Genomic DNA, 15,266 nt, shown 5'->3' with positions numbered 1-15,266 from the left:
CCTTCGGAATCCTTCTCACCACCCTTCTCCAAGGCAGCAACTACCAGTGGGCTGTATTTGGGATTTGGGATGAGGCCTGTTGTCATTGCAGCCTTAGGCCCTGCGCTGGAACACTTTAAGGTAGAGCCCTTGGAATCCAGGTGAGTTCCCAGGTGTGGACGGTGCCTCTGGCAGTGCCCAGGCAGCCATTCTCAGGGTCAGTTCTCTGGAAATGAGGGTGCAGCTGGTGAACTTCCCTGCAGGTGTCTAGCCTTTTATCAGAGGAGTGGTTAGCTGGTTTATGTGTATAGTTTCGGACCAAGAAGAGGACTAATTGGCACATGTGAATTGTACACATGCCCTTGACCTAAAAATGTAAAAACCAAAATGAACCCCACTTGCATTAGACCCAGTAGATTGCTCCAGTAACGATACGTTTTTACATATCATGCTTTGCGAATTCAACGTCTCCCTTTCAAAGTCCCAGAAATCATTTCATGAAGAGAAAAATCTTAAGGGAAATGCACTTTGTCAGTTATAATAGAAGCCTAATAATAATAGTAATGATAATAATAATAATAATAAACATTTATTGAGGATTTAGTGTGATCCAGAGGTGACAAAGCCAAGTGGCTCAAGGCAGGGGCTCTGGTGCCTGGGTTCAAGTTTAGGCTTTAGGTCTTATTTGGGCAAGTTCCCTAACTTGTCTTTGCTTTAGTTTCCTCTCTGTGAAATGGGGAAAATTAAATACATACTTCACAGGATGGTGGTGAGGACTAAATAAATTAATATAAGTAAAAGACTTAGAGAAAGGCTTAGTCTGTTATAAGTGCTCTCTGACTAATAATAATCAAAACAATAATGAATATTATTATTACCGTGTCCAGGTCCTCTTTACGCAATCCTCAGAAGTTTTCAGGCAGAATATTCACTTTAAAGATGACGAAACTGAGGCTCAGGGAAGTCAGATAATGCTCTTCTGTTACACAATGTTGCTTTCTGACAACATATGATGCTTTTTAATCAGGCTGAACCGTAGTGTGCCATGTAGAGACAGTTTTGGCTACAAGAAACAGAAAGCCTAAAATACAGCTGCTGGAACCATACATATAGTTATTTATGTAACAAGAAGTCAAGAGATTGGTCAAAAGCTTGGTAAATGTCGTCAAGGATCTAGGCCGTATATTTCCAATCTATCCTCCTTAGCTGTTGACTTTTTGTCTTTATGCTTATTGCCTCATGGTCATAAGATGGCTGCCATGATTCCATGTATCACATCAGTGTTCAAGACAGAAACAGGGGGCAAAGGATGGGACCAGCCACATGTGTTCCTGTTGACAGTAAAGAACAAACTTTTTCAGAAGCCCCCTAACAGACTTACTTCACATCTTTCACAAAAATTGAGCATCATGGTCACTGAGACTTTCAGCCTCTAGAGTAGGATGCAGCAAAGTTTAAGGGAGTTGCAGATGGTTGTTCGGCTAGCCAGCCAACAGTGTCTGCCACATGCGGAAATGAATTGTATCTTGTTTACAGGACCATGGAATAACAGAGGTGACAAATCTAATCATGTGCTTTTTCTCTTGGGCAGATGCACGTCTATTCTTTGGGAATGACCCTCTACTGGTCAGCAGGGTTTCACATTCCACCAAATCAGGTCTGTGAACAAGATATTCAAAGTCTTGCCAGGTCATGTCTTTGGATTTATTTAGTTTTTTCCCAGGGCAGGGACCACATCTGTTGAGCTATGTGCCACCACTCTGTACTCCTAGGTTCTAGGAAGGATTACCAATCGATTAAAGAGCTGCTCCTGCTGCGCACAGAGAGAACCTCAGAATCCTACTCAACTTGGCACTCCAGGCAGACACAATTTGGGATTGGCAAGTAAGATAAGAACTTATTTGCCACTCCAGTCCAGAGGAAGTAGGAAGCTAGAGGATTTTATAGATACTGAAGATACCAATTTATAAAAAAGGCTTTAAAACAGCCCTTCCTGGAGTGAGATGCTTCCATGAAAAAGGGTTCTGTGCTCCATTGATTTGGGAAAATGTCCCTACGATGTCTTCTTCTTGAAGATTTGTCAGAGTAGTTTATTAAAGACTCTGAGAAGGCTTAAAGCACAGAAACTTTTAAATTTTATCATAGCATTTTATAAAATTTTTGACTACAGTATGCATATGTGTGTGTATGTGTAAATTTTCATCTGACGCTATAAGAATTCCGTAGAAACCAGTGTAACAAGAACATACATTGGAGAACTCTGTCCAGCCTGTTTGCCTTATTTCTTTCCTCCCTCCCCCCCTTTCCTTCCTTCCTTCCATCTCACCCTTGCCCTCTCCAATTAAACATCCCAGTGTTTCCGGCGCTCCTTCTGAAAAGGGACCTGCCCATGTCCCTCTCCTGTGGAATCTTTCACAGCTCCCCACTCCCCACGGCATTGCATTCCTCTTCTCAGCAGAGCATACCTGGAGCCCAGAATTGGTTCCTACCTGTGACCCTGGTTCCTCTCTGATACTCTGCCATAATCAGGGCTGGCTTAGTGGGCATGTGGCCTGTGTAATAGCACAGGGCCCCCCACTTGATTCAGTGCTCTGCATTAAAGTTCTTAACAATTTTGACCAAGGGGCCCTGCATTGTCCTTTTGCCCTGGGCCTGGTCCTGCCCATAGCCTCCTTCCTTCTTGACACATGCCAACATTTGCCCACACTGCTCCCTCTGTTTGCGGCTCACTCCCCAGCCTTTCTCCTGGCCAGCCCGTGTGCTTTTTGAGATTTAGTTCAAGTTCTTTCCCCAGTTCCCTTCTCCCTCCCCAGACTGAGTTAGGCCCCTTCCTCTGTGTTATGACCACGTCTTATGTTTCTGAGACCAAAGCCCTTATCACCCTGTACTGTCCTTGTCTCTTTAAGTGACCATCTTCCTCATTAGACTTTACACCTCTTAAAGGCTGGGGCTGTCTCCCACTTTATACTGCAAGTAGCCACTCAGTCCCGGCACGTAAGAGGTCCTCTGATGTGCTATATGAGTGTGGGACTCAGTAGCCTGGTTACACGTGAAGATAGGCATTCACAACTCATGCTCCGTGGCAGGAGATGGTAGTGCAGTCTTCATCTGGAAAATAACTTACAGTGTGGGTGAGGGTGAGAAAACACCTGAGAGTGAGTATGAATTTGAGACCTTCCCCATATAAATTATGGTCATTCAAACACATGAGGGAAGTGTTTAATAAAATAACTATTTTTTCTTTTGCTTGATGTGTACATGTGACATAAAGTTCAATCAATGATTATTGACCTTACGCTGACCACTGGAGATTCCAAAGTGAAAAAGCCACAGTCCCTGTGGTCCTGGAGCTCACACTCTAGGGGAAGGGCCCAGTGAAAGCCACCTAAATAATTAGAGAAAATGTCGATCTGGCCAGGTGAATGTGAGTTAAAGGCTGACCTGGTTTGATCTGGGTGCTTGGCATAGGCAGAAATCCATTTTGTCAAGCACCTATTTTTCGTAGGCATTTCAAGGATGTGTTTGGGCTCCCCGCGCCCCGAAGGACGTTCCAGATTAGAAAGCAGCAGACTACACACAGCTGGTGCAGAGATAATTGCTCCTCATTTTGTGGCCTCAGTGATAAACAGTGATAAGCAGGCCTCAGGCTGTTCAGCCTCCCTAAACTCCCCAGAAGGAGTGAGCATCTGTCTAGTTAATGAGAACATCCGTTCTTAGTTGTCTCCACGGCACACCTGACAAGGCGCTGGCCTCAGGGGCTGCGGCTCTGGAGGCTTCTCACGCGGCCGCCCCACTCTCCAGCCCCTGCAGCTCTGCGAGCCCCTGCACTCCATTCTGCTAACCATGTGTGAAGACCAGCCTGGCAGGCGGCTACCGCTGCAGTCCATCCTGGAAGCTTGTCGGATTCATTGGGAAGAAGTGGCCGTCCACCCAGCCTCTGCCAGTCTCCATGTCAGACAGCTGGTCGGCTTGGTTCTGGGCACCATCTCCGAGGTCAGTGTAGATCTGCGTTTTCCAAGCCAGGGGCTACTCGCTAGCCACGAGTGGCTGTTGAAGTTCAAACGAGCTAAGTCATAGTTCATTGAAAGGAAATAAAACATTCAATTCCTCAGTCACACCGACCACACTTAAGTTCTCAGTAGCCCCTTGTAGCTGGCGAGGACCATACTGGACAGGACAGATCTAGAACATTCCTGTTACTGCAGTTCTAGCGGGCAGTGCTGGTGAAGACCTTTGAGCGAGCCTAGATTTCTAATGTGGCTAAGACCCTTGAGATCTTTGAAAGAGCCTCTTTTCATAAAAACAGTCGTGTTTATGACCCATGGGTTAGCTTATTAAAATTCAACCCTAGGCCTTGCATGAGAAGCCTTCCCTGACTGTGCCTACATCGTCCCTGGCCGCTCCCTCCCCTCTGCCGTCGTGTACCTGCAGAGGGTCCCCTTGCTGTGCTTGCTGCCCTGTGCACTCGCCAGTGCCTAGCAAGGGGTCCGGCACAGAGTGAGCATTTGGCTTAGGCTGGGTTTCCTTGAAGCAAAGCCAGAGGCGGGCATTCTTGTGCAAGTTAGTTATTGGGGAAGTACTCCCAGGGGAGGGAGTGATGGAAGGATGGGGGACAAGCCGAGTAAGGAGGTGGTCTCAGGAGGAGACAGCCTCGCTGGGACTCGGGTGAGGCAAGTGAGGTGTTCGCTGGGCAGCCCTGCGCTTGTCCAGGGGCGTGTTGGAGAATTGAGACGGGGGCCATGTGGACGGAGAGGGGGGGATGGCTGTGGAGATGCTGCCCACGGTCAATCAGAAAAGGCCTCTCCCAGGGAGTCCCTAGCAGTCCAGGGGTTAGGACTCTGTGCTTCCACTTCAGGGGGTTCGATCTCTGGTCGGGGAACTAAGATCTGGAAAGCTGTGCAGGTGGCCAAAGAAAAAGAAAAAGAAAGAAAAAAAAATAAAAGAAAATGCCTCTCCCATCCTGTCCTCCTTCTTGGACCCCTTCTCTCTTGGCGTGTAAACATGTCACTGCTGTACATTGAGCCAGAGGATTTGGTGGGGACAGAGGAGGTCCATGTATTCGAAGGACACTAGAGCCTACCATCCATTGATATGTCGTTGTCCCCTGATGGACATTGTGATGATCTGCAGCATTGCCATCGGGAAATCATTAAGTGATTTCGATCAGGGACCTGTGAAGTGATTTCCACCGCTTATTCGACCCTCACTGGGGCACTGAACTCAGTAAGCTACAGGGGTGCGTTAAGCACACAGTGAGGTTGTGGGAGAGAGACAAGCAAGCAAACTTGCTGTAACGTGGTGGAATAGAGCCGGACGTGAGTAAAGTGACGAGGGGAGGTGATGAGAGGACATTCCTATCTGCAGGTATGGAGAGGGCAGAGGTGGAGAGGATGTAGCTCTAGGCCTTGGAAGCACAGGAGAGATCATCAGGGAGACCCTGGCCCGTGGAGGGGGCGTGTGAGCGAAGGCACAGATGTGCATGAGTATGCAGGTGTTGGAGGGTGGGGGTGAGTGAACCACCTCTAGGCTGTGTGGCTGGTACACACAGACCTCGCTCTGGTTGCTACGTGCTCACTGTTGGGCTCCCACTGTGCAGGACAGACCCCTCCACACTGACTCAAACTGATAGCCAGGTTGTATGCGTCTGTGTAAATGTCCCCTCTCGACCTTGGGATGCGGATGTGTGATGTACTTGACCTTCAGGTGGAGAGGAGGGCTGTGGAGGAAAGCTCGTCCGGGCAGCAGGACAGAAGCTACCTGCTCAGGAACAGGTTGCAGCAGGCCAGCTGTGAGAGCCGGGCAGCGAGGGCCCCGGGGTGTCTGCATCCCTGCAGAGGTGGGTATGGCGCCCTGAGCATTCCCTGGGTGGGCTGATGGTACCCACTCTGTTGTTTCCTGGCCCCTGTGGGCCTGATGTCCATGCTGCGGAGGCAGAGAAAGCCCGTATAAACCTCACTCTTCCAGGAAGCCCCTGAAGAGAAGGGGCTGAGCTTAGGACTCGCCTGTGTCCTGAGGAAAACTTCGTTCGGAGATGTAATTTAGCAGAGTTATTTATACCCAACATAAACTCTCTTTTAAAATTGATAAAAACAAATTTAAACAAACGACATGAAGGAAAAATTTCCCTTTAATTGATTTCTAGGTGGAGTGAAAGAATAGGCAATTTGTGAAAGAGTGTTTTTGTTGTTGCTCTAGGTGTGTTAGAAGAATGGCCTTTAGACTAATCGTCAAATCTTCCACCGTTCTCTGCTTTTCAATTTGAGATTAAAAAAAAAAATTAATTTACTGTTTGTTGTCCATAAAATAAGGTTCTCTTTGTTGTTAAGCTTCATCTTTCCTCCTAAAAACTCCCCCAACCCTCTGTAACTGTTATTTCCATTTCCATTTTTCACATGAGGAAAGAGACTCAGAAAGGTCAAGTAACTTTGTCAACGGCACACAGCTAGTAAGTCGTGATGCTGATATCCACACCCTAGGTTGCTTAATTCAAGAGAGCCGTGCTCTTTGCCTCTGCTCATGCCCTCCACCATGCTCTTTGGTTAGTTTCAGAGAGAAGCACAGAGACTCAGAGCTCCCTGGAGCCCAGACTGAGCGCCTCAGCACACAGTTGCTGCAGCCTCTCTGTGAACAGGTAAGCAGCAAGGTGTACGGGGCTGTGAACTTGCTGTGGGACGTTGGTGTGGGACGTGCTGTACCCTGCTTCTTTATTCTGATTATTGAGAAGTCTGTTGCTTTTCTGGAAAAAGCTGACCCTATTGCATTGGCAGGTGAAAAAGCCACATTTAAGCAGGTATGAAGCCAAGATGATGAGGGGCCTGATGGCAGCTATGGTGTCAGGGCATTCTGTCTCCTCTGGGAACCAAGTTCAGACTCAGTTATGGAACAACATGCTTCTGTTGTTGTTGTGATTATCTATGTCACATGAGGCTGCGTAACAAACAGCCACAAAACACAGCGACTAAAAACAATGATTTATTTAGCTTTTGATTCTGTGAGTTAGGAATTTAGGCTGTGCTCAGCTGGGAGGTTCTTCTGTACTCTGCAGGGTACTCTTGTGCATCTGTGATCAGCTGCACCTCAGCTGGGCAACTTCGCTTCTGGGGGTTGGCTGGCTGTTGTCTAGGCAAGCCCTGGTTCTTCACCACAGGCTAGCTAGCCTGGGATTGTCCTTATGACAATGGCAGAGTTGAGGTCAAGAGAGGGAAGGAGGGAAGAAGAAAAGGGAGGAGGGAGGGAGGGAGAGAGAGAGAGAGGTATCTCCACAGAACCTCCAGAACTAGCCCTAGCCCTCACTACTTCCACCTCATTCTATTGGCCAAAGAAAGCTACAGGTGAGCCCAAATTCAAGGAGTGGGGAACAGACTCCACCTTCTGATGGGAGGGGGTTCGAAGTCCCATGGTTAAGGGCATGGATCAGGGAGAAGAATTGTGGCTATTTTCAAAATCAGTCTAATAAACCTGCTTGAAACCCATATGGGCCCATATCTTCCTGGACCTGGAACATTATGCATTTTGAAACTTTATTTATACACATCTTGATTCGTCGTCCCTCCACGGATCAGCCAAGGGCTGCAGCCGGCTTGATGTCAAATACACAGCTGGGGCCTTGGCAGGAGGCTGCAGAGTTCACCTCAAAATGCTTTTTCCTCTATTTAAAACTCTATTTGTGGGACTTCCCTGGTGGCACAGTGGTTAAGAATCCACCTGCCAATTCAGGGGACATGGGTTTGAGCCCTGGTCCGGGAAGATCCCACATGCTGCGGAGCAACTAAGCCCACATACCACAACTACTGAAGCCCATGTGCCTAGAGCCCGTGATCTGCAACAAGAGAAGCCACCGTGATGAGAAGCCCGTGCACTGCAACGAGGAGTAGGCCCTGCTCGCCGCAACTAGAGAAAGCCCATCTGCAGCAACAAAGACCCAATGCAGCCAAACATAAATAAACAAAACAAAACTCTATTTGCTGTTTTCCCAATGAAAATCATTTTTTTTTTCTGATTCCATAAATAATGTGTGTTTTTCGTTGAAACATTTTGAACAATAGATAGAATTCTAGGGAGGAAAGTCAGAACCCTCTGCAGCCCCATCATTCTGTGTTCAGGACCTGGGGTCACGGGCCCAGCCTGTGACCTGAGCACAGTGAGCAGAGGCAGGGTCAAAGTGGGGTGAGGAAGAGACGGCCCACACCCTTGTACCTCAAAACAACCCCCGTGGCTCTGCAGCCCTAACTTCTCTGGGCCTCAGCTTCCTCATTGGCAAAGCGGATATAACTCGTGGGGTGAAGGGGCAGTAGTGGGTACACACGTGTGTGGGGGCTTTTGCTAGATGGAAGCTGTTTCTACTGTTAATTGTTGCTCCTTCTCTGACCGCTGGCCAGCGTTCTTCCAGCTGAAGTTCCCCCAGATCTTCAGGAAGGCCGACAGCTCAGCTCTGGTTCTGCTCTCCCAGAAAACTCACGGCTAGCAGCTTCTTCTGGAAAGGGTTTCCTGCAGAGAAAGGGAAAGGTGAGCAGAGAGGACCAAAGGGCACTCCCAAGAGAGGTGTGAGCAAGGAGGCATGTGTGGCTGACACAGCAGCTGAAAATGGGCAGGGTCCTGCCGGGGGTCAGGGCGGTGCGGCTTCCCTGGGCTGAGATTTACAGAGAACTGGACTAAAATCATCCTGAACTTTGAAATTCAGGGCAATAGGTGTTATTGAGTGGCCTTGCTGTAGACTCTGTGTAGGACAGAAGGTTGAAGATACCAAGTCCCAGCGTTCAGGAAGTTCACAGCCGTTGGCGTGGATGGTGGCAGAACAGGGGACGTGGTAAGAGAGCTGAGAAGGCTGAATGTACTTGGAAAGGGCCTTCTGAACAGGTGACACGTGGGAGCAAAGGAATGGGTGGGACAGTCAGGGAGAGAGATTCTCCAGGTTGGTTGGCACATAGGGCCGTAGGGTTTGGACGAGTGTGGGGAGTCGGCGCTCAAGAGTAGCCACGCCAGCCTGCCCCAGCCTGGAAGTCCGTGACGACAGGAGGGACCACGTTGGGTAACCTCTACTTGTGGCTCCGGGGACCCCTGACTTCTGGCAGGCAGGCTGGTCTCTGCTGAGGGGCCGGCTTGCTACACCTGTGCTGCAGGGTGAGATCAGGGATGGTCCCAGGATAACGCCTTCTGCCAGAAACAGCTCTGGCACCAGCGGTCAGAGCCACTTTCGGTGTTTAGATAAGAAGCATCCCTTCCTCGATGCACGACACTGACATGAGCTGCAAAACTGTTTTAATAACCACACAAGCCCACAGTGACCACGGGGATCAATGCCCCTGGATCTGTGACAAACCTCTCCCAAGTAGGCTGTTCACTGAGGAGGCTGTCCCTGACAGGCCTTCTGTCTGAGCATCAGTAGCCCTTTGGGAACGTCAGACCCAGATGCCCCCAGAAGGCCTTGTCTGCCTGTCTGTCTGTTGCAGAGAGATTTGCTTAATGTGCTCAACTAATTAGGGATGAGCTGAGCTCGGGGCAGCCTCAAGACATCCTCTCCTCTGTGGCCCTGGTGCCACACTCCCCTCCAGCCCCTGCTGCCCTCCAAGGCCACTCTCAGGGCCTCATGAACTTGGAGGGGGAGGGATGGACCGGCATCAGGGAGGCCTTGTTCATCTTCTTTGGTTTTCTTCATAACCACTCGCTAAAGACGCTTCTGAGGGACACCCTGCTGGATGTTTGGCCTCTTGAGACAGAAGTCCTGCCAGGAACCCATGGGGGACAGATTAGAAGGCCCACCCAACCCTGGTGTTAGATTTGGGTGAGTTTCTTAACCTCTTGGAGCCTTGACTTCCCGCAAAATGGGTTGAGAATGTGCACTCCATAGGGTGCCCATTCTCAGCCCATTTTAGATGGCTCGGTCTAAATAATGGTGGCATTAAAGCACTTCCTGCGTCACAAGTGTGCTACAAACATGGAGTATTGTGAAACTGAGAATCGCTCTTCATGCACACTACTGATTCAATGTCCAGAGCTGGAAAAACGTTTCATCGGATCTAAATCTAAAGGTATTTTCGTTTTTGAAAACTCTTGTTGCATATAATATATATTTATTTTGAGACATATAAAAGACTATGTGATCATGCATGAATCATATCACTGAGAATGAAGTGGACACCTAACTGAACAGCTAGAACATCACCAAAACCACACCCACTTGTAAGACATCTGCTCTGAGATGCCCAGCCTAGCTAGGGCCTCAGCACAGTTGAGCTCCATTTCATTGAAACCTGCTTGCTGCTGGCTCTGGGCAAGGGACTGCTGCTGGTGGGCAGGGGGAAGTGAGGCCATGGGAGAAGCCCAGTTCTGGACCTGGGGGTCCAGCTCCGTGGAACTTGACTTTGATTTCTCTCCTCTACTGTGAGTGACTCTGCGTGTTTCTTCAGTTCTCCAGGCCGGAGTTCGCCCTGCTGGCTGGAGAGGCCCCGGTGATCTTGTATCTGCCTGGAACAATTGTGGTAACTGCTGGGTTCGACTGGGTAGGGCTGGAGGTTGGCGAGGGAAGTGACCAGCTGGGCAGGCCACAAGGCTGACTGAGCTCTGAGGGGCTCACTCTCTCCTCCAGGCACCTGCCAGCCCTCGCCAAGTCACACTCCTACTTCACATCCTTTCTTCAGCATCCTCTTCCCCTTTAAGAGGAACCCCCTGTGACTTCTGACGGAGTCCTGATTGTCCTTCCAGACGAGCTCTGTCTTCTTCTTCCCATTCAGTCAGGAAATATTCTTGAAGCAGCTAGTAGGTACCAGGCACTGCTCCAGACCCTAGATCTCCGATATGAACAACGCAGAGTCCTCTTCATGTGGAGCTTGCCTTCTAGCATTTATGCATATGCATTTGTCTGTTTTCTGGGGAGGAAAAGCCAGTTTCCCTTCCCTTGGCTCTGCTGCCCCAGCTCAGGCGGACCTGGACTGGGGGTGAGTGACAGGCTTGTCCCTCCTGGGGCCCAAGGAAAGAACTGTGGTGCTGTTGACCCAGAGTGGGTACAGCCACTGCCATGCCCTGCTCTGAGATGCCTGACTGGGACCCTTCCTGAACCAGTCCCCCGGGGAGGAGGGGAGGGATGGTGGAATATATAAGCCGGGGGCTGCCCTGGGTGGAAGGTGGCAGAGGTTGCAGGGTAGGGAGTGGGAGGCAGAGACTGGACGGGGCCTGGGGCACCAGGGAACAGAGGAGCTGGCAGCCAGACCCCATTACCAGAGGTGGGGAGGCAGGATCACTGTGAACCCACGCTCCTTGTGCGTGCTCCAATGGGACATCACTTAGAAAACACACATTCAAGGATACAATTATGACAAATTTCAAGAGGGCAACTGCAGAGCATTAAACCGAAGCACTGGGTGCTTCAGAGTACCTTCCACACCCTCCCCGCCCCAGCATGCGCACATATGGTAAGCAACCGCCCCAGGGGACACAGGTGTGCAGGACAGGCAGGAACCAGGGTGGCTAAGAGTGTGCCATGTGGTCAGCCCTGCCTGGGATCATGGGAGAGCTCTCCCTCCCACAGGGTCCCCAGACCTGCCCGGGCCCCTGGGGTGTGGGGCTGCCCCTGGGTGTAGGAAGGTCATGGTGTGGTGGCAGGCATGGTCTCAATGGCACTAAAGCCAGCTGTAGTGTCCACCCATGACTGTCTTTTAATGAGGACATTCTGAGGAGGTCTGGGCCAGGCCTCAGTCTAGGCTTTGGGGCACAGGGGATACTCTGCCCCCGTCCTTAGGGAGGCTGGGCCCCTGAGCAGAAAGCATCGGGGGAGCAGAGAAGGGAGAGGGTGGCTTGACCCTCCAGGCCACAGACAAAAGGTCTTGAGCCTGATCTGGGAAACTCATAGGAATTTGCCACGTGGGGAGGGAGAGGAAGAGCATTCCAGGCAGTGGGCAGTATGTGCAGAGACTCAGGCAGACAAGACTTTGTGGCGGCAGAATGATGGGCTGTTCTGGGCGGTTGAGCCCAGGCAACAGTGGTTAGGGTGGGGCTACAGAGGCCGATGAATCTGGAATTTGTCTGAGCAGGGTGAAGTGACAGAAGGCATATCTTTGGATGCGGCTCTGCTGATGAATTTCTCGGTTCACAGTAATCACCTTAGCGCCAGCCCTCTCTCTTCCTTGGATCTGTGCCCACCCAAATTCTCTCTGCTGTGCTCTGTGAAGGCCTGGGGGTCAGTATCAGGTTGTCCAGTACTCCTGGGGGTGTACGCTTCACCACTGTGGTCCTGGGCAGTCCTCTAGAGAAGCAGAGCTCAAGGGGCAGCCACGATTTCTGCAGGGGAGAGATCTGTTACATGTGGCTCCCCAGCCTTCCTGCCCCTGCAGAGGCTGGCAGAGAGCACGGATTTGAGTCTGGTTCTGCCTTTTACTAACTGTGCAACTCTGGGCAAGTCCCTTACCGTCTGTGAGCCTTGCTTCTCCTCTGCTGAACAGGAATCACAAACGTACTTATCTCTTCGGGTTGTTTGTCAGTTAAATGAGAAAATACATATAAAGTGGTTAGCACAATAGCTAGCCCATGGTAAAGACTCTATGTCTTGTAGTTGTTGTTACAATTTATACCATTCTTGTTTTCAGACCAAAAAAGGGAAGTCCTATTTGGCTCTCCGGGCCCTCTGTGTAATGCTGCTGAACGGGCAGTGCTTGGAGGTGAGATGTGACATCACGTCGACAGTGGGAGCCGTCTTCAGCGCTGTTGCGTCCTTTGCCAACCTTGGGGAGCTCACTTACTTTGGCTTGGCTTACATGAAAGGTAAGTGGCTCCCAGGTAGCCCACAGCTGGGCTGGTGCCTCAGGTAACCCCGCTGTCTAGGTACCTGAGTGCTATTTCTTCTAACAAAACTGCTTGAGACTGGGACATTGCCCCTTGCACACCTAGACCTTAGTCAGTATGTCAAGTCCTCATGTGCAAACTGTCAAGTAAGTGCAGAGGATGGTAAGGAAACAATGCTTGTAAGATGTTGTAGCTTCTGTGATTTGCTGGGTCTGGTTGACCAATCTCAGTGCCTTGAGGTTAGACAAGCAAATGTGAGAAACATTTTCGTCTAGGTGGGAATGCAAAATGGTGCAGCCACTATGGAAAACAATATGGCAGTTCCTCAAAAAATTACCAATTTACCCTATGATCCAGCAATTCCACATTGACATACATACCCAAAATAATTGAAAGCAGCATCTCTCAGAGATATTGGTATTCCCATGTTCATAGCAGCATCATTCACAGTAGCTAAAATGTGGAAGCAACGCAAGTATCCACTGACGGATGAATAGACGAGTAAAATGTGGCATATACGTACAATGGAAGATGATTCCGCCTTAAAGAGGAAGGGAATTCTGACACATAGATGGCTAGATGACACACAGAGGCTACAACATAGATGAGCCTCGAGGACATTATGCCGAGTGAAATAAACCAGTTACAAAAAGGCAGATATCGTATGATTCCACTTATGTAAGGTACCTAGAGCAGTCAAATTCATAGGGACACAAAGTAGAACGGTGGTTGCCAGGGTCTGGGTGGAGGAGGAAATGGGAGTTATTGCTTCATGGGTACAGACAGAGCTGCAGTTTTACAAGATGAAAAAGTTCTGGAGATGGATGTGGTGATGGGGTTGTACAACAGTGTGAATGTACCTAATTCTCCTGAACTATATACTTAACTGTGGTTAAGACAGTCAATTTTTTTTTTTTTTTTTTTTTTTGCGGTACATGGGCCTCTCACTGTTGTGGCCTCTCCCATTGCGGAGCACAGGCTCCGGACGCGCAGCCTCAGCGGCCATGGCTCACGGGCCCAGCCGCTCCACGGCATGTGGGATCTTCCCGGACCGGGGCACGAACCTGCGTCCCCTGCATCGGCAGGCAGACTCTCAACCACTGCGCCACCAGGGAAGCCCTAAGACAGTCAATTTTATGTTGTGTGTATTTTACCACAATAAAAATAAAAATGAGTCCATCTAATCATCCAGGACTAATGGGAAATCAGCACACCCACCCCAGGAGCCTAAGTTAAGAACCCCTTCTGAAGATCCAGAAGGAAAGGGTTTTTACACCTTCCCAGCTCTGCCCTTTTGTTAAAGGGAGTCTTTATTTCCATCTACCGCAAAGATCCCTTCGTTGTAGTGGACGCTCTTTAACCACTGTGTGGAGTGATGGGAAGCAGGCTGAGCTGGGATCACACAGGCCTTCAGGTTAAACCCTGCTCCACCAGCCCACCTTGCTAGGTGTCATGATCTCCGTGTTCCTCTATTCTCCCATCCCCAGTGGGAGAAGCTTATCAGCTTGCGGTAGGATCACTCAGTGTGCCATGGTGGGTAGAGGGCGGACCTTACCTCTCATAGTTCTCAGCAGACCTCTGAAAAATCCCTCTCCCAAGTAAGAGCAACATTATATGCTTCGATGTTGTCAGTTGATGTTTGCTCAGTCTTTCCTCAAGTGTGAATAGAAGAACCTGCAGGAAACATTTTTATTGATCTGTAACATGCAGCCTTAATAAAACCAGTGTGCTTGCTCTGGGAGAAAAACCTTAAGGCTTCTCCCCTACTTTCCCTCCCAGTCAGCTGCCCACCCCTGGACCCCTTCCACGTGGACATCCTAGACCTACTCAGCTGGGGTCTCCTGGGTAAATCACTCAAGAGTGACAGTCAGGGGTTTGGACATAAACCCATTTGGGAGGGTCTGCCAGCCAAACTGTAACGGGGACCTGCCCATCCCTTGGGAAGACGTGACCCAAAGGGAGGGGTGAATTGGTGTGGGGAGTTGGGTTCAGCAGCCAGGGCAGGGCCGAGGACACAGCGGGCAGAGGTCTGGACACTGCGTGGTGAGGTCAGAGTGTGGAGAAGGGCATGGGGCAGAGCAGGGCTGGGGCAGACCTGCAGGGGTTCAGGGGGAGTGGCCAAGGGCACCCAGGAGGGGTGGTGAGGGTCAAGCTTTGCCTTGAGGAGAGCAGGGGCTCGAGGTGGGGCCTCCAGTGGCTGGAGCTGATTCATCCTCCCTCCCAGAGGTGCTAGAAGGCAAACTTAACTGCAGTTGAAGTCCTGAGCTTGGGTTGGTGGAGTTTTCAAGGTGGCAACATTCAGGTCAAAAGACAAAGGTGACTCCACTTACGCCATGTCTTAGTCATCTCAGGTTATAACAAAATGCTGTAGACTGAGTAGCTTAAACAACACACATTTATTTCTCAGAGTGCTGGAGGCTGGGAAATCCAGGATCAGGCTTCGAGCACGGTCATGTTCTTGGTGAGGGCCCTCCTCTTGGCGCAGATGGCCACCTCCTCACTGTGTCCGCACA

At 50.0% G+C, this 15,266-nt stretch overlaps 1 protein-coding gene across 1 annotated transcript in view; it reads left to right on the top strand.

The window, feature by feature from the left end:
• LOC113615769 (FERM and PDZ domain-containing protein 2-like) overlaps positions 1–15,266 on the top strand; it is a 97,331-nt gene that overhangs the window by 42,948 nt on the left and 39,117 nt on the right. The window contains exons 4-10 of the mRNA XM_027098532.1: positions 1,571–1,594; positions 3,820–3,972; positions 5,683–5,815; positions 6,523–6,610; positions 8,358–8,484; positions 10,386–10,457; positions 12,558–12,732. Of these exons, the coding sequence (XP_026954333.1) occupies positions 1,571–1,594; positions 3,820–3,972; positions 5,683–5,815; positions 6,523–6,610; positions 8,358–8,484; positions 10,386–10,457; positions 12,558–12,732 (772 nt within the window). The remainder of the gene's footprint in view (positions 1–1,570; positions 1,595–3,819; positions 3,973–5,682; positions 5,816–6,522; positions 6,611–8,357; positions 8,485–10,385; positions 10,458–12,557; positions 12,733–15,266) is intronic.

Source organism: Aethalodelphis obliquidens, unplaced genomic scaffold (genome assembly GCF_003676395.1).
Source record: "Aethalodelphis obliquidens isolate GAN/ISIS:26980383/991018 unplaced genomic scaffold, ASM367639v1 scaffold124, whole genome shotgun sequence".
Classification (NCBI taxonomy): domain Eukaryota; kingdom Metazoa; phylum Chordata; class Mammalia; order Artiodactyla; family Delphinidae; genus Aethalodelphis; species Aethalodelphis obliquidens.
The sequence above is the reverse complement of the archived record's forward strand: the minus strand, read 5'-3'. Positions and strand labels throughout refer to the sequence as shown.